This window comes from Lissotriton vulgaris, chromosome 2_1 (genome assembly GCF_964263255.1).
Source record: "Lissotriton vulgaris chromosome 2_1, aLisVul1.2, whole genome shotgun sequence".
Classification (NCBI taxonomy): Eukaryota; Metazoa; Chordata; class Amphibia; order Caudata; family Salamandridae; genus Lissotriton; species Lissotriton vulgaris.
Window position 1 is genome coordinate 550,582,163 of NC_141687.1, and position 25,765 is coordinate 550,607,927.

The 25,765-nt window shown below is 42.6% G+C and overlaps 1 protein-coding gene across 1 annotated transcript in view; it reads left to right on the top strand.

The window, feature by feature from the left end:
- The window catches only part of UNC80 (unc-80 subunit of NALCN channel complex), a 2,521,865-nt gene that overhangs the window by 839,245 nt on the left and 1,656,855 nt on the right, over positions 1 to 25,765 (top strand). Inside the window, exons 20-21 of the mRNA XM_086955549.1 lie at positions 3,744 to 3,850; positions 5,408 to 5,564. Coding sequence (XP_086811675.1) covers positions 3,744 to 3,850; positions 5,408 to 5,564 — 264 coding nt within the window. The remainder of the gene's footprint in view (positions 1 to 3,743; positions 3,851 to 5,407; positions 5,565 to 25,765) is intronic.

Below are 25,765 nucleotides of genomic sequence, written 5' to 3' on the forward strand. Positions count from 1 at the left end.
TCCAGATTTTTCCGCCTTACTGAAGAGGACTCCCAAGAGGTTGGGTAGTTCTCCCCACATTCCAGCTGGAGGGGACACATGTTAGTCCTGGTACCATTGACATGAGTCTCCCTTCCATTTTTCTTTGTTGTCTCTTCTGTTTTTGATATGTTGTTGCTGGTTACAGACTTTGAGCACTGTGCCACTACTATTCAGTGCCACAGTGCAAGTGCTCCCAATTGTAAATTGTTGTAATGGATTAGTGACTCCATGATTGGCTTATTTGATTTACTTGTCAGACCCGAGTACAGTGCACCATGTGTGCCCAGGGTAGGGGTGGGCGGAATTTCCATAGTCGCGCTACCCAAAGCTCCACGAAATGATAAAAAATCTTTGAGCACGCAGAGTTCCATGAACACGCAGAATTGCTTGTTCTGCCAGTTCCTGATGCTTTTTTCCTGTTTGCAAACGCTCTTTGCGTGCTCGGGAGAAAATATCTCATGAAGGTGAATTTTGAAAGGGCAAACAAGCAAAAAATACTGCGAAGCCGCGGATCGCAAATCGATGAATTTTTGGCAATTCCGTGTTCTCTGCGGAACGTGAAATGACCCAAATTCAGCAAGCGGAACGAAATTTACAGCCCAGGCCTGGCCCAGGGCCTGTAGTTCAAAGCTACTAGATTTTTACACCATTAGGTGTAAAACAGCAACAACAAGACTCACAGAACACTTCCCGCAGGTGACTCACACCCCGAACTACTTGAAATGGACAATAATAGAGCAAATACCCAGCAGCGTCTTTTTGAAAAAGAACAGCGCTGGGTTTATAGATTGTCAACCCACAAGAATGGGTTAAATGATAAAATCCCCTGGAATTCAGTCCAGCCAAAATAAATTCCAGGATCCAGGGACCACTTAACTTGGAGTGAGCCCAATACTTTGATCCTGAAGAGCAACCGCTATGATCATGTTACACTACTCACACTGAATCTAACATGCTCTCTTAAGGTTCATGTCACTTAGATCAAATGATGCTTATCTATGACCATTCTATTTAGACTGACACAAAATAATATATTTGATTATTGCGCCTTTGTTTAATATAATCCACCTTACTGATAATTGGACCATAAAACATTAATCACGTCATTTTCAGGTGGAGCGCTTTGTTGCCATTCATCACTGCCATGAGGCTAGGCCCGCAATCTGCCGTCATTCCGTGATTACGTGACTGCATCACGTGTCACATAGCAAAACAAACCACGTCCCCCTTCTGGGTTAAAAGATCGGGGAAACACCCACACAGTGATCCTCGGTACGCCGTGTAGGACGAATGGTCCAGGTTTGGTTGCGGGCGGCATGGTTTGGTGTAGTAAGTACTGATTACATGCGGCAGGGCTCTGCTTTATTTTAAGACCAGATAACGAAGGTACATGATAAATAACTGTTTCTTGGGCATATCTCTTATAACCCCAGAGTGTAACTAGTGCCAGCGCCCTTCCCTACGGTGTCTATGGGGCACGACTGGTTCTAGTTTCCAGTAAGCCCTTTTTCTCCTAATTCATGTCTGTGTGGTCATATTAGTGATAATAATGACAGTGCATGCAAATATTAGATCGCATGCATGTTTCTTTATTGAGTAGCTATTTTTAGAATCCACGCTCATTTCTTATTGAGCAGTCAAACACCTACACACGCTATTGAGCACTCTGTAGGTTGTTTCTTTAGGGGGTGGGCATTCAACCTCTCTAATGAGAGTGCACTGTCGCAATTTAATTGTAAATTCACATAAAAAACACCATGCATGGAATGTATGGAGCATGGTATGTACCAAATAAAAAAAGCTTACTATGGTCCTATGATTGAGAGGTGCGGGAAGCGCAAAACACAGCAATTAACAATGAGTTTTTGTGAGTGTGTCTTCTTGCTTTCAGATTATTCCTTTCACAGAAGGCTGGAAGGTTACCACACTGTAAGTACATGGTGCGGTTCGTGATTGACCCAGAGTAGGGTGCACCTTAGCGCGTGCTACCGCTTGGGCCATCATATGAGGTCTGATGAAGACCTTGTAATACGATGCACAGGTTGAAACATGTAGACCACCTCTATCTCTCTCTTTAAAACATAGACACCGCAGGCCAATTTAACCTAAATTTGGTGTCTCCTTTTGTTTTTAACCATTGTCTTATTGCTCCATATTAAACTTTTTAGGGAGTTAAATAAAGACAACTTTTAAATCTCACTCACCTGCACCACCACTGATGATAATCCTATCCTGCTCCACTGTAATCAGGTGTTCAAGCACACCTGCATGGCATTCTGCCACTTCGGTGGGAGCCCTATGATGAAGCATGTCACCAACTAGGTTGGTGAGTGAGGGGTCTTTTAAAAAGGAAACTTTTTTTCTTTTATCCCTTAGGTACCTTCTCATCTCGTTTGATATCTCTTTTTTATCCACGGGGTTACTCCTTAGCTTTGTTTCATATTGATGAACGTCCCCTGGAAGAGGGGGAAACGTTACTCAGTTGTAATCCTAGTTCTCTTCCAGGGCAATCCTCATCAAAGATATAAACCACCCTCCCACCTTCCCTGATAGCAACTATGACAGCTCTCAACAATTGCTTCACCCTGGATTCCTAATGTCCATAAAAATGACCTGACCTAACTGTCACTTGTGAGGCATGATGAGATACAGTGGTACTATGAGGTTCTTAAAGACACAGTGCCAGTTTTTTATTCTATGCTTTGCATTGCAGCCTATTGGCTAACACTGCCACATATTCCCTTTCTTTTTCCTTTTGCAAAAACAGGAAAGATTTTCGATGGTCCCCTTTTTATATTTATGCATGTCTGTGCAATTGCCTTCTTTTAAAAAGGAAAATTCTATTAAATCTGGCATTTTAGCCTTCTTTACGCAGCAAACATGTTTATATATAAAGTACTATGGTACAATTCTTGTTATACATATACGTATACTTTTTAAAGTTCTCTGGGATTCCTGTACATGGGGAGAACTATTCAGTGCTTATGACTTTGGTGAGGATTCTCCTAGAGGAGAACTAGTTTTACAGTTGAGTAACTTTTCCATCCTCATGGTCAGCGCCTCTCCTGTCTCTCTGCACCATCACAATCAATTCCTTGCAAATTAGGAATCCTGCTACAATCCATTAATAAGAGTCCACTTCTGCTCTGCTCTCTTGCCTTTTGTGATTAAATGAGGGCCTGTAGATTCTAAGCTTTCTATATGTTTGTAAGATCGTCCTGATTCAGAATTCTTGCTACAGGTAAGTAACATTTCCGTAACCTGCACACACCTGAATTTGTATTATTGTTCTCATATACACACCAGAATTTGTATTATTGGTCTCATTTACACACCTGAATTTGTATTATTGTTTTCATATACACAGCTGAATTTGTATTTTTGTTCTCATATGGAATCTCGTAATATTCCTTGATCCCCAACCATGCCAAAATCTTTTAAACCTAAATCATACGGTACGCGTGCACATTTGATAGAGGGCATTTTAGATGATTTTTGTTGTACAGGGACCCGGTGAAGTTAAGCTGATTATGTTTTTATTAGTATCTCACGCAGAAAAGAATATTCTATATGTGTTAACTAGATGAAATAGAAGGCATGCTGTATGAATCTTTCCGTTGTTCGTTGTATAAATGAAGTACAATGCTAACATATTGTCATCGTGTTTAAAGAAAATGTATTGAAGTTCGACACATTTGTCTGGCTTTCTCTTCTCTAAACAGGGAACTGGTTGAAACGTTCCTCTCTGTCAGGACTAACTGATAATGTTGAGGATCTCTTGGACATCAGCTCAGTGGATCGCCTTTCTTTTATCAGGCAGAGCTCCAAGGTAAAAATATTTGATTTCATAGTATGAATTGTATTCAGATCTTCAGTGACCTGCTGTAACATTTAATCTATATAGCCTTATCAACAATCCCATAGATACATTTTCAACATTTTCCTCTTTTCTAAGAACAAGATATTGAATTAAATGCAAACCTTTCTATTTCAAACCAAAATGCAAGATATTGTAAATTCCTTGCCTCCATTGTTTTCTGTGGGAGTGTGTTGAAGTTCCAGTGGTTAGCCATTTGTGGTGCTTGCAATTTACACTCGGATTTTAGGAATAAGAAAAAGGTACATTTAGTCCATAATTATTCACCTATATTTGTTTGCAATATCGGAATGGAACAAAATGTATACTGTATGCTCCCGAAAGTATAAATTAATTAATTAACTATTGTTAATTTCTTTCACTTGATACAATGAATTTGGCTATATTGTACATTAGGGTCATTGTAAGATCATTCCGTTTTGCAAATCGCAATTTGCTGCTCACAAAACAGAATGTATTAATGTGTCTCAGACACATTTAGCGATTCCGAATGGGGTCTCACATTACCTGCTTCATCAATATTCATGAGGCATTTAGCAATGTGCAACCCATTGGGAATAGGTTACAGTCACAGGGATGGTGGCCTGCTCGGGACAGAGGATAACCATGTCTGTGTTTGCTTTTTAAATAAAGAAACTTTTTTTTTAAATGCAGCAGCCCGTTTTGCTTAAAGGAAAACGTGATGCGTTTGAAAGAAAAAAAACGAGTTTTCTCTTCATTTTTAAGGGCAGGCAGTGGCTCATTGGACCACTGCTCGCTCTTAAAAAACTGTTTTCACATACATTCACAAGGGGCACCGAGTCTCCTGGGGACCCCTTCCCGTTTGCTACTGGCTTACCACCTACTTGAAGTAGGTGGTAACTGCGAATGTTTTCCATCGCAAAACAAACTTACATACGAGAACCTTGGCCAAGTCTTTCCTAATAGCGACTCACAAACCCTATTTTGTTAGTTGGTAATAGGTTACTGACTCACAAAATACGATTTGTACATGCTACAACCCTTTTTAGCAGTTGCAAATGGCCCAATTTTCTGCTTGCGACCACTAAAAATGGTCGTACATTTGTCCCTTAGTTTTCAAAAATTGAGCAGAGTAGGTACGTTTATTTTCTATTCCACTTCTACTTTATAAGGAACCTGCCCCATACTGTACACATCTAACCATAACTAAAGCACTATAATTTGGAAGATCAGTTCAACATTCTGTAAAGATCACACCCTTATGGCACCAGCAACAAAAGACAGAGAATGATCCTGGCACTGGTGTTTAGGTTTACCGCATCAAACCAATAGCATCTCGGAAGTCCAAATAGTCAGCACATACCACCATCTCTACCCAGAAAGAAGCAACCATCAACTCACCACCTATTAGTCCAGTAAATGTGGCACGTAGCCATGCAGCGAATGTCAGATTTCAACATTTCTTCATGGTCTGCCACTTGGGTGAATGTGCAGTACAGTACCACTTTATCCAGAGAAACTGCTAACATTTTAACTTTTATTTTGCAGGTAAAGTTCACAAGTGCAGTGAAACTGTCAGAAGCTGGAACAGGTGGAGGATTGGACAATGGACGAGATGATGAGGAGAATTTCTTCAAGCGTCTTGGTAAATGGCGCTCCGGTCGAAGGAACACATCCAAGGTCCATCACACAGAAGAAAAAGATGGTTAGATATCAGGGGTCTATTTTTCTGTTCTTTTTTACTTTTATTTTCTTCCTCCTTTCTGTTTATTTTTGAAAAGCTCGTTATCCCCTTTTTCTTTTCCATGTTTTTGTGTCCATTCTGTTCTTCCACCTACCTTTTCATTTTTCTCTCTATAGTCTTTCTTTTCCTTTTTATTCTTCTTTCAGTTCTTTTTTTATTTAACCAAAAGTCTCTAGAGAAGTAGCACCCACTATTAAACCTCCCCTCCCCACACCCATCCTTCCAAAACTATATACACGTATATATAGATATATATACTTCTTCTGAGGCATTTTGTAAGTTTATGAACCTGGACTCACTTGAGTACAGATATTTTTTTTTTGCCTGCAGCATGCAAAACATTTTTAAGAAATGTCATTGAATGGCTCATCCTGAGACAGGGAGTGAAAAGATAGACGAATGCCTCAAAACGAATGTCAGCTTCACTGGCAGCTACTGCTCTGCTTTTCTAGAAGAGCTCAGCGTTTCTGAAATAGAACTCCCTGCACAGACCTTGTTTTAATTATCTATTTTCTTCTGTGTTTGCATGTACAGCATCTGCATACCATTTCTAAAAGAGACATTGCCCCTTTTACTTGGGGGAGGGATGTGAGCAGGCTGTGCAATCGGATTTGAAATGAATATTACATTGGGAGAATTCTTCTGTAGCTGTATACAGAAAGAAGCAAAACCAAAAGTAGTCAACGAAAGGACATAGGGCCCGATTTAACTTTTGGCTGACGGAGTAGTCCCCATTGGCCTGGCAGAGGACTTTACGTCTGCCAGGCCGTGACTACTCTATACGTCAAATGTATAAATGACTACCTAGTAGGCAGTCATTAATAAAGGCACTGGCTGTCTATGCATTGTATTGTTTGTTACTGGGCCTTCGTTGGAAGGACTCAGCCCTGTAACAAACAGTAATCTTTTTTTCTTTTAAAAAAGAAAATCCTAAAACAGGATTTTCTTTTTGTAAAGAAAAAAAGTAAATATTCCCTCATCATGGGAGGCATCTGCCATGGCGGGGGAAGTATTCAAATGTTTTACTGTTCCTTACCGCCAAGTATACCTGTTGTAAGGAACAGTCAAAAAATAACTACGTTTGCCCATCCAAATTGGGTGGGCGGGCATTTTCTCTAACGGCCCTTACATCTCAGGGCCATAGGAAGTGATTCATCCCAGTGGAGACAGAGTAGTCTCAGCCGTGATTACCCGAAGGTCCGCGCGCATCTTCATGTGGCGGACAGACCGCATTATTGGTGTGAGGATACCCCATCGCCGTTACAACGGATAACATTTACAGCCAAGAATTAAATCGGGCCCATAGTCTGTAGATGGAGTGTGTGATATTCAGCTGGGTGTCTTGAATAAATGGCTTAACGAGTGAATGGCTGTGTATTTCATTTGTATCAGATTCCTAAAATTTTACAAATTGGCAAGTCCTGCTACTGCAATGTCGAGGATTTGGCATAGCTCTTATTTCTGGAAAATATGGTGTTCAAACTAATGCGTTCCATTCCCTCTGCGCCACTGTACATTTATTTATTATTCTTAATTTAGCATTTTTTTAAAATGTGAACCTGACCCTTCAAAGATTCTTTATAAGACTATTGACAGAGCGAAAATAAATGTTCATCGCCAAAAAGATACAAACAATGAAATCAGTGTCTCATAAATCAACAGTTAATTGAGCAATAATAAAAGACAAAACAATTTGTTGCTTGAATAATTAAAACAGTGTATTGCACCTGTCGATCTTCCCCTTTACCTCAGTTTACTGTACTTGTACGAATAATTTTTGCCTGATAGACCATGCTGCATAGAGGAATTAAGAGACACACAACCACAGGCGAGGAGTCGCTCTTACAGGTCCTAAGGGCATTTATTCGAACTGTAAGAGTTCAATTCCGACATAGAGGAACAAGCCTCCTGCTCCTAGGGGTTACATACTTGGGGCAAAATAACATCAACTGCTCCTCAATTTCATCAGTGGAGAGACAAAAGCTGCACTTGGCGAACCTGTCTTAGAGGAATCCCATAGTGTGGGAAATGCAGCAGTTGGCACAATCCCATGTCTGAACTGCAGAAACAAAATACGAGCACGCACTGGGCGAATATAATCTAGAAATTCATCAGCTTTCTGCACTGATTTGTGTATTAAAAAACACCTTGAGAGCCTCCCTGTATGATAGCTGTTATTTTTTTGCAGCTATCATATCCCAATACCTACATTTTACCATTTGGGCTGTATTAGCTGGAATGGACAATGGATCCTCCCAAAACATCTGTGGACCCAGCTCTGTCCAAGCTCTTTTAACGTGATTCAGCCACTCAATCTTTTAGGAAGAGTGGAGTACCATAATGTCACCAAGGCCAGTCTGTAGTCTTGGAGCTCACTTGTGGTCCAAATGCACAGCCAATATAACAATGGTCTCCTAGTCGCCAGTTCTGCAACAAAATCAATGCCAAGATCCAGTGCTAGAGGCAACAGAAAGGTTCCCTTTCCTAACCCAGTGATAGCTTTATTAAATTTGTTCTCTGTGATACCCAAGGCGCAGTAGCGGCTCCTGGAGGGAGTGCTGCGTGGTGGTGGAGTGGGGGAAGGGACGCAGTGGCGGGTAGTAAACTCCGGCATACGTCTGATCGGAGTTAGGTAAAGAAGAAATAAATAAAACAAATTAAATTGCGCGTGCTGTAGCGCATTTGGCGTTGCAGCGCGCGCAATCTCATTTTATTTATTTATTTACCTAACTCTGATCGGCCATTTGCCGAAGTTTACTACCCCCTACCCTGCCCCTCCCCCGCCCGTCTCACCGCCCGCAGCACTCCCTCCAGGAGCTGCTACTGGTTATTTGTTCTTGTGTTGCATGGGTTAATGGCACAGTCTCATAGCAATTCAAACAACAAATAAACGGACACCGTTGACTACTTTGGAGGCCTAAATGGGTATTGGCAGATTAAAAATGCACAAATCCATCCAGCATCTGATATGTTTGGTGTTCCCTTTTTGGCAGTCACTCCACCATTTTGTCTTAAATAGCACTCTGCTGTGTCTGTTCTACAGGTAAAGTCGACCATGCAACACAATATGGATTATCTCCCCAGAATCCGATATTATTTCTATAGGTAATGGTCAGCTATGCCATTTAGAACATCTTGTCATTTCTGGAATGTTGTGTGCTTGTGTGTGTTTGTCCTTGAAGGTAACATGACAAATGGCAGGTTGTGTAAGATTGTAATTAACAAACTCTATCAGGGTGAATGAAAATGCAAAAGGGGGTATCATTTCAGTTGGTTCCTAGACCCCGGTCAATGGTTCTTCATGGGGCAATATCTCTGGCTTTAGTTCATCTTTCCCTAATTCTGTCCATTTGTGACATGGTGCTGTGAGACCATTCTGCTGTCTGTCCTTGTGTCTGTCTCTCTCTTTCTATATGGAATACTTCTTCTTTTCAAAATCTGACCTGCCAGTGACAAAACAATGCCACTAAGTGGCAGGTATACATGTACTTTAGGTAAAAATGATAAAAGCACAAGTCTTGCCCATCTCTTCATCACTTGACTCTCTTGTGATATTTTACAGGCTGGCCACTGGGATGAGTATAGGTAATTAATTGAACAGACAAGGTAAAGGCACTCCCAAAAAAATATTGATGAGACGCTGAATATAAACAGTACAGCAATAAATAGGGTTTAATATGAAGAATTGTTTCATTCTGAGGGATTCAGTACTTTTAAACAGATCAAACCTCACATTAGAAGGATGATTTTTGAGCTTTTCTTATAGTGAAAGAAATTGTTCCAGTTCGACTCATGGTTTTAAATAGGTTTCAAAATTAGGAAACTCCATTGAGAACAAAACGTTTAGCTTCACCAATTCCTAAACTACAATCAAGATGATTAGGCACAATTAGGGTCCACAGGATTTTTTGTAATGATTTTACATAACTTTCATGCAATTTGCATAGTAATTTTACAAAACAATATGAGCTGTTAAAGGAGAGTAGAAACTGTAAAATAACCTTTTTAGGAAGCAATTGGGTGAAGAATCACATGTACTATACATAAGAGGCAATTGATCAGGGAAGGACTCTTTCTAATTGCATGCCAGGAGCATGACATGCCATTGTTTAAACAAGTCTTTATTAAACATTTTGAAAGTATGATTAGAGTACGAGGCACAGGTGATGTCAGCCATCTTACCCATGTTTGGTGGTGGATTCCTTAGGCCACATACAGTGGAAAAACCTTAGCGCAAGTCTTCAGCAAAGAGAATGGAAATGAAGCGATATGCGAATGATAGCACCCACCAAAGTCTAGGAAGTGTGTGCAGACATGGGAGATTCTTGTGTCTGTCCCATACATGACGTACAAGATTCTAAACTGTGTGTGCTGCAGCTTGTGCGCCCTGAATAAGAAAGCCTAAAAATTCACAAATGTGCTGCCACAGTTTTCTGAAGCTTCTCTACTTGTTTCCTACAACTCCATTGTTTCTTTTAGCCTTCTAGTAATGACCTTCAACCTCCTTCCTGTTTCTACAGTCTTCTCATTTCTGATCATCCTTTCAGGAAGTTCCAATGGGACTCTAGCCTGTTTTTCAACAATAGAAACCTGTACGCTCAACACTTGGCAAGAAAAGGTAGCTTGATTTGTTCCTGCATTACTGAATGTTCTGTATTGACTCCCACAGACAGAGTAGTGAGTCAGATCAAGTTCTTTCAACGGAATTTGCCAGTCCTGACAGATTGCAAAGCCATACCTACTGCTCTGAGTGCCATGGATGTCCAAGCTATCAACACTCAAACGTGTAGTGTTCATGAAAAGTTGTAAGCATTAGAAATGGGCATTGCGGTTATTGAATGCAAATTTAAAGAAGACCAAGTTGTAGGAATTTAGGCACTTCGACCAGTGCTTTGTCCGTGGTCACTTTACCATCCCTCAGAAATTCAGAGGGGGGACCAAAGAATGATCAAATATTTGTCAATCTATGCTAATTGCAGTATATGTTTGAATGTGTAGCAAAGATTGCATTTGTTCTGGGCAATCTAACTGGAGACACTGCTTTATGGGTGACACCGATTGTCACAGTCCAGTTCCTCTGGGTCAGCACCTTCCCAGTATTACCCCTTTCAGCAGCATTGATTCCAATTTTAAGACTACTTGGAAGATCAGTGTGGCAAATGAGGGCAAGGGATTTATGGAGGGTGCGGTGTGCGAAAGATTCCTTTTCCAGAAACGTGTTATATTCAACAATTTTCCATTATATACAAGTTAGTTTAGTACTGCGGTCAAGGCTCTGTATCTTTGGAATGTCAAGTACTCACAACTCAATGAGAATGTCAAAGAGACGTGGGCTCTGCATCACTTAACCCACAGTCTTGTCACGACCTGATCAACAACTTCTTTCCACTATGTCATTTTGGTGTGTCCTCAAGTCTGGTTTACTTTCACAAGTAAAACAGTTGTCACTTGAAGCTTCTTCAAATCTTAAATGTGATTAGCACAGATTAACGTAAGCTCCTGCAAAAAAATCTTCAGGTTTGTTTTATCGGAGTCCAAAGGTTTTTACTGTTGTAGACTTTATATACTCTGAGTGTGCTTTCTCTTTTCCGTTCTTTGATGGCCCCCCTGAACTTTGTCTGAGTGTCACCTATTGCTTTTGTGACCTTATCTCTTCGTGTAATAGTTTTGCAAGTGCCCCATCAGTCCATATCAAACTTCCTCTCTCTCACTAAGTTGGTAAGCAAATCTTCTTCCCACATGAACAGGCTTTGCTTCAAACTTATTGAGTCCTCGTTAAGCTCTTCACTCCTGGGCCCTTCAAATGCCGAAATCCTCTCCTTCAAGGACAAAGCATCCTCCCCTTGTAGCGTCTTTCTTCCTGCAAAGTCCTGAATAACCGGTGCGGTATACAGGCTGTGGCCATTTATATAACTGCTTATTCAGAATGGCTGTAAAGATTTCAGAAAATATTTTGAGATCTCATTCTTTTTTGAGATTACAGTGGCCCATGCCCCTCACCTCACCTTGTAAAGCTCCACCGTCGTTTGGAGCAAGTTTTAAATGGCATCAGCGAGAAGTGTGCCTTTCCACAACACCTCTTCCTGCTATACATGTCTTTCAACTTACAGCTATGAATTCCACGATGGCAACAAAGGAACAGGGTTCCAGTGAATCCAGTCATTGCTAAACCAAAACATGAGAAGAGCACAAAAGACTTTCAATAAAAATTTAATAGTGTGGCAAGAATAATAATTTTATTAGAGCATACCCTGTTGGACCTTGATAGTGAAACAAAAGAGCTCGGCTGTAAGGGTGTGGTCGGTTCCGTGCAAAATCGTAAATAACACCTGATTACCATTGCTCTGTGAGATCTATTTACATGTGCCTCAAATTTCTGCTATCATAGAATCTGGTCCCTCTGGGAGTTATATTGATAATAGGTTTTTGGTACTTTGGAAATCAAACATCTAACAAAAGAAATACCAGAAGAAATAAAAGCAGTTTTGGTATGCCTTGTGCTTCCGTTCTGAGAACACATATGACTCCAAAGTTATTGACATGTAAGACACATAAAAAATGCATCTTCTTCGATGTGATACGGACAAATTGTCTTTTCACTTAAAGATTCTACTGGAAATTGGCTGTAAGATAGTGGATGCATCTTCCTTGCCACCTGAAGAGCAAGACTACTAAGAAATATTCAGTGAAAAAGAAACCAAGCAAATTACCACCTATCCTAGAGACCTAAAACCAAATACACCTATTTAACATCTAAAAATCTTAGCATTTGATGGGACCAGAAAAAGTAGTTTTAAAACATATATTGAAAACGGTTTAAAGAAGATGTTTATCAGAGTCCAGTCTCCTGCTGTGATCACATTCACCACTCTTCTTTGTCAAAGAAGGAGAAAGAGACCTACTACCGTGCATCATTTATTGAGAATTAAAATAATTAACCATTAAAAATAGGTAAAGCTGACCATTAATTCAAACTATGATTACAAAGGGTGCATGTTGGTTTACCAAACTTAATCTGAGAGTTTCCTACAATTTACTTAGAATTGGGCCAGAAGAGTAATGAAAAATGGCATTTCATACTTAGTCACTGTAAATAGTTGGCGATATTTGATTATGTTGTCCGTACTGTGTGATGTCTCCTCTACTTTCCAATGTTTCATCAATGAAATATTGCCGGACTTAATTAGAAAGTTTATTATCGTTTATCTTTATGATATTCTCATCACATCTGTTCTCAAATTTCTTCATAATGTATTCAACGTCTCTGCTAGGTGTTCGAAAGCTTATGCTAGAATCATCTGTAGTACTGTACGCAAACCTAAAGAAAGGTTCTTTCAATCAATCAGAACATGCGTATTTAAGTTTTCAATTCAGACAGAGACGGTTGACAAAGGATAAAAAATTATTATCTAATTAGCAAGGAACTATTCCATAAAAGTTGAAAGATCTTTAGAGATTCTTAGGGGCAGATTTGCAAGCCCCTTGCGCCACTTTTGCGTCATTTTTAACATGGGAAAGGTGATGCAAAAGTGGCGCAAGGGGCTTGCAAATCTGCCGCTTAGGGTTTTTAAACTTTTATAGAAAATATATTCTAAATTGTTCTCAGGCTCACAAGGAAATCTTAATCATATATTTGGACCAAATAAACTGATTCAGTCTTCCAAATTTTGAGACAACATTTTATTGATGCTCCTATCTTAGCTCATCCTAACAAAACAAAACTATTTATCACAGAGACAAGTGTGTCTAATGCAGCGGTTGGTGCAGTTTTGTTGCAAAACAAACAAATATGACACAGAATCGTATCGTATTTTTCACAGTTTCTTACTCCAGCAGGAATTAATTACACAATTAAAGACTTATTATCCATCAGAGGAACCTTCCTTATAAAGGAGCCTTTTTTCCTCATCAAGTAAAAGTGCTCACAGAGCACAGGCATTTAAAGTATCTACGTACAATGAAATGTATAAATCAAAGATTGATATGACTGACGATTGTTTGCACGATTTCAGTGTGTAAAAAAATACACTCCATGATAAATAGGCCGATGCGCTATTTCGAAGGATAGAAAAGATTGAAATTCTGGACACAACCACGATCTTTCCAGCCCATCAAATCATGGCTATTAATTTTGGTAAAAGCTTTCAAATGATAAGAGATGTCTTACATAAGGCTAAACAAATCCTATTGAAAAAACAAATTGATATTGGCATCAGTTCACAAGAAAAGGTTTACTTTTCTGCCAGAAAAGATTAGTAGTTCCTGCAGGAACAACTCCTAATTTAGCTTTACACTGGTGTAAGAATTCTCCCAGTGTGAGATATTTGGACAGTTCAAAAGAATACAATTAATTTCCCTTTATTTCTGGTGCCCAGATGCAAAGGGAGATGCCTATTGTTATATACAAACTTTTGTAATTAGTGCTACCTTAAAACATCCACAGAGGAAAGAAGAATTACTTCAATTTTTCAGATTTTGATAGATATGTAGTAGATTATTTGCCATCTGAAAAGATGACTACATTGGATATTATCAGTACAACTAAAATGGCCTATTTTTCTGCATCCTCTCAGATGCCAACATCCAAGGGCTTTGTTGTTCAGTTCCTCAAAGAAATATATTTATTACATGACCTTCCTACTACCATTTCTCAGATGGGGAAACTAGTGTACTGCAATATTTTGGCAAGAATTATCATACCTTTTACAAATTAAATTATAATGTCATTATATTATCTTCCACAAACAGGTAGCCAAAATGAAAGTCTCACTAAAAATCTTGGAACAATAGCTCAGCTGCTTTGCTGAAAATCCACCAGATTTGTGGTATTCCTTTTTCTCCTTTGCTGAATTTGCATAAATTAACATTATACATACATCACTGGGATCATCACCTGTCTATTGTACGTATGCGTATCATCCAAGATTCTTGCCAATACCAAACCTGCCAAGTCAATATCATGTAGAGTAATTGGTTTGGCGTTTAACATGAACTCTTCAATTTCTAAAGAAACTTGGACAACTATCTCCCATATATACTGACCCATTTCATATTATCACGGTTATGAACCCAATACATATGGCATTGGAACCACCACCAAAGTGGAAGCTTAGGCTGCAGTGTATCAATGTTAATTCATATTCTAGGGTCCACGTAAAAGCTGTACATATCACTGAGAATGGAAAAGCTTGATTGCATGAAATTGAGACAATAGCCAATAGTTATATAGCCCTACTGTGGGGGACAGTCCAGAGAGTTGTATTTAAAAGGGCACTAAGAGGGGAGTCAGAAAGGGGAGATCAGTATAGGTGTGTATCTGGGTAAAGTTTAGGGTTTCAGACTTTGTCACTTATCATAATGAATAACAAGCATCATATAGAGTCTGGGGGGCAGCTGGGAGGTGGGTATGGAATTAAAGAGAATCATGTTTCTACAAGAGACTTCTAACCATAGATTTCTCACCTTAGAATATTTCTATGGTGCCAGACTAGATCTGAAAAATCTTGATCAGTACCTCTGCGTGCTGATCAGTGAATTTGAGCTTCTTCAGAGAGCTACTGCGGGTATTTATTGGCCATTATCTTAACCCTTCTATCAATTCTTTTTGAGCTTTGCTCACAGTGTGCAAGGGATATCAAACAAAGTCACAGGATTTAAACCATGGTAGGAATGTCACAGATAAATGTGTGTCTCTGACCCACATTTGGTTGGTGCTTTGGGCCGAACCATGACCCCAAGAACGGTGCTGACTGCAGGTTGATGCACCTCAAAGTGATTCGCGAGTGAGCCACAAAGATCTTGGCTGCACTGCAGAAGAAGGCTCTGATTTCGGTACCAATCTTGAGGGAGATCTTGAGCTGTTTCTGCGGACTAATAGATGAGCTGGAAACCGCAAAGTTCACCATTCGCTGTGGACTGGACACCACCGACTCATTAGGCAGAACATGGCTACAACAGTGGAACTCAGCTCCATTCCTGGCTAATATCGACACGGTTTTTAGTCGATATCCAATCTTCCCTGATAGGTATGCCATTTGACCGCTCCCGCCTATTTGGCAAAAAGATCAAAATCGACCTTGAGCGCATTAAGGAGACTCGAATCACCACCAGATCCATAGACCTCTCCCTTGGTTCCAAACAACAGCAACAATACTCTTTTTGCTCCTTTTGAGGCCACTGCCAGGGCTCACATATGCATCCGCTGTTCCAGTCGTACCAAGCAGCCAGCAGGCTTCTCAGTCTTTTCATGGTCAGGGACGCGGATCCCACAGAAGATGTAGAGCCCACTCCAGCGTACTGTTCAGTTCTTCGTCCTTCCAGCAACCGCAGCCCAAAAACCTCTTTATTGGGCTTTCAGTGCAACACACCCATCCTGTTGGTGGCAGTATCAGGCACCACCGTCCCCCATTGACAAGCAGTAACCTCTGACAAGTGGATTCTCTAAATTGTACATGTACAGTGGGGTTATGCCCTTCTATTTCTGGAAACCCAGCAACTCTTGCCACCATCATTTGATACAACGGCTTATGGAGGACCTTCTCCTCTTGCTCTGTCAGGAAGTGCAGGTTTTGCTGGCCAAAGGAGCCATTGAAAGGGTGCCAGCATCAGAAGTAGGGCATGGTTGTTATTCCTGCTACTTTCTGGTACTGAAAAAGGACAGAGGCCTCCGACCTGTCCTAGATCTCGACACCTTCCTATGAAAAGAGAAATTCAAGATGCTACCTGGCTCAGTCTGCCTTGGACCACAGAGACTGTATGGTAGCCTTTGACCTCCAGGGCATGTATTTCCTTATTCCCCAGCCCCAAGCCCGCAGGCTTTATCTGTGGTTCACAGTAGGCCAGGCGCATTTACAGTTCTCCCTACTCCCCTTTGGCCATACCAGTGCCACTTGGGTGTTCATGAAAGTGATGCCGGTGGTTGCAGCACACCTGCAGAGGTCAGGGGTTCCAGTCTTCCCTACTTCACTGACTGGCTATTGAAGGCGGGCTCGCTGCAGGAAGTCGCCGTCCACCTCTAGACTATGGCAAACCTTCTGTACTCCCTGGGGTTCACTATCAACATGATGGAATCACACATGACTCCTTCTCAGACTCTCTCCTTCATCTGAGTCATTTTGGACTGGTGCAGTTCTGCTTCTGCCCTCTGGCCCTCGTTTATGATCCTTATGTTTCAACCTCAGTCCTGGAATTGGGTGAGATTGACTCTGAGGCTGCTGGGTCTGATTGCCTCCTGCAGCCTGCTGGTGAAGCACTCTCAATGTGACATGCGGGCTCTGTAGTGCCATCTGAAATTCTAGCTGAAACAGCACCCGGGAAATCTCTCTGACCTTGTCCAGATTTTGAAAAAGACTGAAAAAGATCTGCAGTGGTGGTTGACGAGCCATTATTATATCAGCAGTAGACCCCCTTTCACTTCCCCACCCAGAGCTGACAGTGATAACTGATGAATCCTTTCTGGGTTGAACAAGATGGAACTCAGAGGAGTCTGGTCTCAGGCGGAATCTCAGCTCCAAATCAATCTTCTGGGCTGAGGGCTATCTTCTTGGCATTGAAAGCCTTCCTCCCATCCTTCAGGTGAAGGCAGGCATGTGGTATAGTAACAAACAGGGCTGTGCAGGGTCTTGGACCCTGTGCCTGGAGGCCGTGCACCTTTAGACTTGGCTGGAGCACCAGTACATCTACCTGGTTCTGCAACACTTGGTGGGATTGCTGAATAGTAGGGCAGGCAAACTCAGCCATCAGAGCTTTGCAAAATGGGGCAAACCTTTGCTTGACCTTTTTGCCACAGCTGAGAATGTACAGTGTCAGCACTTCTGCATTTTGGACTTTTCAAAGTGGCTTTTACTCGGAGATGCCTTGGCATAGACTGAAACCTGGGACTTTTATTCACTTTTCCACCAATACCGCTCCCACCCTTGGTCTTAAGAAGATCAGGATCAACCAGGTCCAAGTTATCTTAGTGGCTCTGTACTGGGCAAGGAGAGTTTGGAACTCTTGAGGATGAGCATCTTTCCTCCTTTTAGGCAGCCCTTTATGGATGAACTCCTGTAGCAACAGCAGGTCAGGGTCCAGCATCCAAACCTGTGCACACTCCACCTTCATGCGCCAATAGTTGAATGCCTTTGATCATCCTTTGCAAAAAGTGTGATGATATATTGGGAGTCAGAAATCGCACAACTAAAACAGTAGACGCAGGCCATTGGAACAAATTTGTGGCTTTGTATTCGGCACAGCATATTGATCCACTTTCTGTTGTTTGCCTTTCTTTGGCCCGGCAAGGCTTTGCCTTGGGCACCGTTAAAAGTTATCTTTTTGCCATCTCGTCTTTTGTGCAGTTGCCGGATCGGAACTCACTGTTTGAGTCACCCAGTGTGACATGTTTCTCTAAGGCCTTACAACATTTGCTCCCCTACACCTTTTATCAAGCCCGAATAGGTTCTTAATTTGGTTTTACATTTCATATGGACTCCCCATGCGGGCCCTTACACAGCTGTTATCTGACACTTCTGATTCTTAAGACAGTATGCTATTACATCGGCCAGGAGATTCAGTGAGCTTCAAGCTCTTCCAGTTAATCCTCCATATACCAGCCTCTACTCAGACAAACTGGTTCTTTGGACCCGCACCGCCTTCTTACTAAAGGTGGTGACACCATTCATCCTTGGCCAAAACCTCATGCTGTGGACATTTTTGGCCCCAAATCGTCCTTCAAAGGAAGAGGAGAGGCTCCACCATCTGGAGCAGAAAAGAGCTCCATCTATTTACCTTGACCGCATCACAGACCACCGGGTAGACGCTCTTTAACAGCTTCACAGTATCGAAAAAAGGCATGGATTGTACTTTACATCAAGATCTGCAATGCATTAGCTAAGAAGCAAGCCTCTGATGACTTGAAGGCCAATTCCACCAAGGCCAAGGCTACTACTACTGCAATAGCACTCTTGGTACCTGGCCTGGACATTTTCCAAGCTGCTACATGGATGTCACTCCACACATTCACAAGGCATTACTGCTTGGAAAGTCAGGTCTGTCTAGACGGGCATTTTGCCTTGGTATTTTTCCTGTCTTTGCTCCAGGATTTCCTAGTTTCAACCAGTTCACAGACCCACCTCTGGGGAGATATTGCTTGGATACCTATCCTTAGGTGAAGAATCTGCGGTTAGAAGTCTCTGTTAGAAGAACAAGTTGCTTACCTTAGGTAGCCCTTTTTTTGGTTGAGACTCTATCTAACCACAGATCCTCACAGACCCTCCCATCCTCCCTGTGCTGCGAAATGGGCTATTTATCCAAAAGCTCCTGTTAGATTGTCAGGTTCTATGCATTGGTAACACATTATTCAGTCATGGCTCCGCATTTTTGGCACAGAACTAATGACCAAAAAAACTGATATCAGTGCACCAGGGTGGCACCTATAGAGGCACAGTGCATGTTACTTCCAACATAAAGATGTTGAAGCGGAGATACTGAAGGCCACCTACTGGTGCTCTGAGGTATTGCTCAAGATTTTTCAGATCCAGTCTCACACCTGGGGAATATTCTAAGATGAAGAATTGTCTGTGTTTCAGATTCTGGTCATCAAAGCAGTAAAGATGGGCGGTGTTAAGTTGTGTTTTTTCTCTGGTATAAGGATCACACTATTAATAGTCACCAGCTCCTTATCAATGATTTGCTTTTGGCAAGGCTGTTATATAGGTAGGAAGTCAGTGGGATGAATGAAGGAATGACCAAAGCAGAGAACGTACACTGTCATCACTTCTGCGCGTTGGAGTTTCTTCGCATAGACTGAAACCTAGGACTTTTGTACGTTTGTCCGCCAATACTGCTCCCACCCCAGGTTCTCAAGAAGATCAGGATCAACCAGGTCTAAGTTAACTTAGTGGCTCTGTACTGGGCAGGGAGAGTTTGGAACTCCTGAGGATGAGCATCTGTACTCCTTTTAGGCTGCACCTTCATGATGAACTCCTGTAGCGGCAGATGTGTGCCACTCCTGTCACAGCTGAACAATAGAAGTTATGAGGCTTGATTGAGGGCATAGCACTGACATTGAGTGTATCAAGGTCCTGACTCCAGTGGCCCAACGAAGTACGCTGTTCTTTCTGCTACAACTCGCCTTCATCTAAGAGAACAGAAGCCTGCTCTGTAACTTGCATTTGGCAGGTAAAGAAATACCTTATGCAGACCACTGAAACTTGACTTACATTTTTATGGGTAAAATGTGAGGGCTAAGCTGAGTATCTAGTTTTGTGAGAGCAGTGTTTTTACATCAGTCATAACAAAGAACATTGGGTGGACGGTAATCTCTTTATGGGGTTCTTTGGCTCAAAGAAGCACAAGGAAGTGCAGAAACAGAGAGTCTCTTTTCTTTATTTTTATTTTTATTGATTTTCAATAATACCATGCACCACAGACTTAATCATGTCAGTTCACATTATGCAATGAATGGCGCTGTTACACAAAAAGTACATACACATGACGACAGATTATCAAGATTGCAAGAACATTATTTATACAGGGTTATCCTTAGTCCGGTCGGGCTCCGTGGATATAATGTCAATTTGATGCAAGAAATATGCTGTAAGAGGTGCCAAAAAATCTTTTGGAAGTGACCTGGCCAACAACTCCTCCTCGTAGGCTTTTAGGGTATCTCTGCAATACACAAGGTCTGTTACCCATTTGTTAGTCGTCGGACGAATCTTACTGTCCCAGTGCATAGACACTCTACGCTTTGCCACTAGCAATGCTATAGCCAACAGTTTCTTCTTAGAAACAGACATGCTCTTGATGGAGAATACGCTCCAATAATATCTGCTACACACTGGCTATAAAGGAGCCTCCAAAAGGTCTAAGGCCTCACTCCACCGGGTCCAAGGCTGCTTTCACTGTTTTGGCACATGGAATGTCTGTCCTTGGTATCTATCAGGCAGCTACGTGGGCAACAGTGCACACCTTCACAACGCACTACTGCCTCGACAGCCAGGTCCATTGAGAATGGTATTTTGCAATCTGGATCACGCAGGATTCGGAAGTTGATCCATTCCACAAACCCACCAGTTTTGGAGATACTTCTTTGGCATTTATTAACATGGTGAGGAATATGTGGTTAGAAACGTTACCTACCTTTGGCAATGCATTTTTGGTAGATACTCTATCTCACCGCAGACTCTGCACAGCCCTCCAACCTCCTTGTTCTGTGATTTAATCTCTTCCATCTAAAAGAACCCAATCTAGAAATATGTACAGTGGTTTGTTCAATTTGCCAGTGGGCTCTGTAACTGAGGACACAGACAAGTTCTTGAAAGAAGCTGGCATCAGCACGCATGACTCCAGACTCCATGACACCGGCATACGGGGAACCGCCCTCGAATGGCTCTGCTCCTTCCTCACTGGCAGGACCCAAAGAATCAGACTGCCACCCTTCCTCTCAGAACCGACAGAGATCAACTGCGGAGTGCCCCAAGGATCATCACTCATCCCCAACTTTCTACAACATCCACATGGCCACCCTCTTCGCCATTGTCAGACTACACAGACTCTACATAGTCTCCTACGCCAACGACACCCAGCCCTCAGATCCTCCCCCACTGCACCTGGTGTCCCACTGCCCTCGGCAACCTGCTCACTCCCACCCAGAACCTCTGCATCGTACTCGACTTCTCCCTCCCTATGACCCAACAAGTCAATGTCGTCACCTCCATCTGCTTCAACACCCTCCTCATCCTTCGCAAGAGCTTCAAATGTATCCCCCCGAATTGAGAAAAAACGTCACCCGCGCACTCATAACCAGCAGACTAGACTGCCGATACGTCCTCTATGCTGGAATCAACAAGATCCTGCCCCGCAAACTCTAGACCATACAGAACACAGCAGCTAGACTCGTCCTCGGCATCCCTCGACAAAAGGACATCACCCAGCACCTGCGAGACCTCCACTGCCTCCCCGTTGCGAACAGATAATCTTCAAGATACTCACCCATGCCTTCAAATGCCTCCAGATCTCCGGACACCAATACTTCTACAAGAGAATCTCCATTCAGGTACCCAAGACAAAGTTCCGATCCGCAGACCTCGCTGAAACCCCACGCATCTCCAGAGCCAGAACGGGAGGAAGGATCTTCTCCTACATTGTGGCCAAGAACTGGAAAGAGCTCCCGGGCGACATCTACGGGCCCCCTCTCTGAACATCTTCAGGAAGACACTTAAGACCTGGCTATTCGACTGAACAGAGCTGTTTTGAGACCCTCACGGGTAAGTAGCGCGCTTAAAATTCCCTGATTGATTGATTGATTGACTGCCACTTATATGCACCTCAGTTTGGCAATTCTGAAGCAAAACGGTGTTGATGCGAAGTTGCACAGGGCCACCTACCTGCTTGCAGGATCACTGCTCCGGATTCAATCTGGTACTTTGAGAAATTCACAAGATGAGGCATTTGTGGTCAGATAGAATATCAACCAGAAAGAGCGTTTTTGTTCAATAATTATATAACCTGATACGTTTTACAATAAAGGGGTTGATGGAGGTTCACTGCTAGAAAGAGAGATTGAAAGACAGAGAGAAGAAGAGAGTGAGCGAGAGAGAGAAAAAGACTGAGAACACGCATGTACCTTGAGCAGCCTACTTGATTGTAACAAGGGTGTAGGGTTCAAGGGTCGCCTCTGTGTGCAAGAGAGTACCAGAGCTAGAGGAGTCCTCCGCCTGCTGCATTGCAATACATCAGTGGCTCAAAATTGAGAGCTGCATTTAAATACTGAAGCACATTGAATCCCAGCAACAGAGTTAAAAAAGGCATCCAACCATCCCGAAGCATGAGCCAGCAACCAGAGAAGAAGGAGTAGCTACACCCAATGAACATGATGGACATTTTAGAAAAGCTAATGCAAACAGGGCCTTAAAAGAACAAGACTAAGCAGTTAACTAGACAAAACAATATGACCTCAAAGTTTTGCAAATGCCTTTCTAACTCTCACAAAACTAGTTCCCAAAAGTTATTAAGAACCACATGCAGCTTGATTAAAATCCACTGACATGCACAGGCAGATTCCTGTCACACTTCTTCCAAACAAATGAGAAGGACCACCACATACAGAAAATAATTTCCCAGAAAAGAACCTCTGGAGGAAGAAGAAACCCTAACCTGACGTTGATTACTATTTGTCTCGGTCTGGAATGTCCAATAATGTTGCCTTTAATGAACCAAAAAACTGTGGCATATGCTAATAAATTAAACGTGGTGAAGCAGTGGCTCTTTGAGTTACTGAGGTTAAGAAAACGGCTGCTTTCACTGACAGATTTAGGACAAGAAATACGACTACACAAGAGATGCAGGGAGGATATTGAAGACAGCCACATTTCAAAGGTGCTCGGTTATCTCAATGGTGCATATCGAAAATCACGTGTAAAACCTAGAAAATGTCTGAAGATCTAGGATTATCAGGTTACTGGGATGTCCTCCAACTGTTGGAGTCTGTGACCTAGTGTTCGCAGTTTCCAGGAAGTGGTGATACCTGAGTATAAAACGAAGGTTACGATATTGACAACAAGGGGCTTTGTCGGGAGAAAGGCCAAAGTGGTACGACTCTCACTGAGAGGTGGAATCACAAATTGCTAGTGTAAGTGCAGTTGCTGTGAATGGAAAATTCATCTGCCAGTTGTCTTGAAATGTGTTCTCATAGTTGTGCTCCATGACAGTAGCAAGGAAACTAAGGATACAAGAGCAGCAGAAATAACTAGAGAGACCTGGCCTCCATTCTATACTTTTCACAACTGAAGAAGCTCTTTTGAGGCTGCGGAATTTGGACAGTCTTGAGCAAGATGGTAGATGTTGAATGAGAAGAATTCAGATCCCAAGCTAAATAGACTGCTTTCTGTTGCTGTGGTATTGAGAGTGACGCATGTGAACATTATCACCTCCCCAAGCTGAGGTTTCACTTTCTGGAAATGTTTAACCACTGGCTGTGTCTGTACAGATCTTTACAATTTCCATGAGATCTATGGGTGTTTGCATTTGAAAGAAGTTCTTCACTCAACGCCTTTCCACATCAGAGTGATTATACATTGGCTGGTCTATTTTACTGAGGCATCTATACCTCCATTATCCCTAGAGAGTTCGCACACACCCTCACCTCTATCTGAGGCTCTGTAATATGCAGTTTGAAAGGTTACTGACGGTATATAAAAAATGAAAGTGTAAAGCCTCATGCTGCTCCTAGGATGGATCCTGAAGTTTTGAGTTGAGAATAAGAGGAGAATTGCTGCAGGTGATAAAAAGATTGGAGATGGAATAAATACATTTTAAGAATCTTTTCTAGATTTATGAATTTTAAAGTACTCTTCTTCGCCAGGCTGGGAATATTTTAAACAAATACAATGACATCATTGTGGCTTTGTATTTAATCCATAAAACTGAGGAACCAATCCTCATTGTATAGGTCTACAATTCAGCTTCTGCAGTGACGAGGCTTACACTCATACCCCTAGAGCATATCTTCAGACTTTATTAGGCACAATAAATCAAGTGAGCTGGGGGGGCCTGGTCGAGCCGTCGACGAAAACGGCTGCACAGCATTGAAGCTCTGTCACCCGCTGCCCTAAATACCAAAGGAAAAGCATGACCCAGTTAAACTACCTCTGGGATTGTGTCCGAAACCTCATGTGAAGACTCGACCGCAGAGCTGAGGCCAAAATAATCCTGTGTGGGCGTCCCCGCGATCCCCAAAACTGAAGCAGTGATGACGGGTGGAGCCCTCTGGGAACCTGACTCGCCTTGGAGGCCCAATGGTGATAGGGTACACGGGTGAGCCTGAGGCCAGAGCAGCGGAGCTCCGTCGGGTCCCCTGCATACCTGCACTACCCTGGACAAGAACCGGAGGGGAGGAGTGGACTCCTTGACGCATCGCTAAATGAATCCATCTACTGCGCACACCACCTCGGGTGCGACATAGCGCCACCGCTGCTCCCCTCCTCTTTCCCTCATCCCCTGGGCCCCTGCGGACCGTACCATCAACATACAACTACAACACCAGCATGAGGGGCTGTCCAACTCCCTTGGGGCCCAACGCAACGATAAATAGGGCCAGAGAAAGCCGCCATTTTTTTCGGTGCTGGATGCAATGCTTCCCTAGGGGCCCTGCCCCAAGTGCGAGACACCACAGATGCTCTACTCCCCACGCACTTGGGAGGTTCGGGGTTAATGGAGTATGTGTCAGGGACCATGACTGTCTCATCCCTTTATTTAGAAGCAACCCCCTTCCCAGCGCATACAACGCCTAGGCTGGAGACTTGGCCCGGACCTGGGGACCCTAAACAACGAAAACTGAATTTTGAATAGCAAGGCACGTCCACTGATCATAGTTCGGACAGAGGGGATGAATCGGAACACGATGAACAACTGCAAGGTATTATAGCGGAACTCCGGGCTGGGTTCCACGCAATAGAGACTAGATTCGACTCCCTGACTACCAGGCTCGACAGAATGGGGAAGCACCTGGAGGGGCACAGCACTAGACTAGGCGAGGCCAAAAACATATCTCCTCACATGAAGATAAAACCACAGACACAATGCGCCAGCTGGAACACGTGGAACGCCTGCTCAAGACCGTAGCAATTTAGAATGAATATTTGGAGGCAAGGGAGCAGAGGAACAATGTACGCATAATGGGTCTGGCCAAATCTACAAACATGGGGTGGTCTGAAATATTTGTTGAATCTATGTTAATTGAACAGTTCTGGGCCAATAATTTTTCCAAGGCCTTTATCGTGGAAAGAGCTCATCGATCTCTCATCCCACGACCCCCACCTGGGGCCCCCGATGGCCCATTATTGCCCGCATGCTCAATTATAGGGATCACGGTGCAGTTCTTCATTTGGCCTGAGAAAATGCACCATGCAGTACCATGGGACTACTCTCTCTTTCTACCCAGACCATACTATTGCAGTCCAAGAGGATCGCTGTAAATTTGTGGAAGCAAAGCACCAGCTTCGTAAGATGGGCCTGAAATATGCTATGCTTTACCCAGCCAAGATTCGGGTAATGGTAGACAATATGGCTCATTTTTTTGAGAACGCTGCAGATGCGATGACCTTCTGTAAACAGCACCAAGGTACAACCCACAGAAACCTGGCCCAATCCTCTGGACACTCCACCACGGACAGACAACTCGTTGC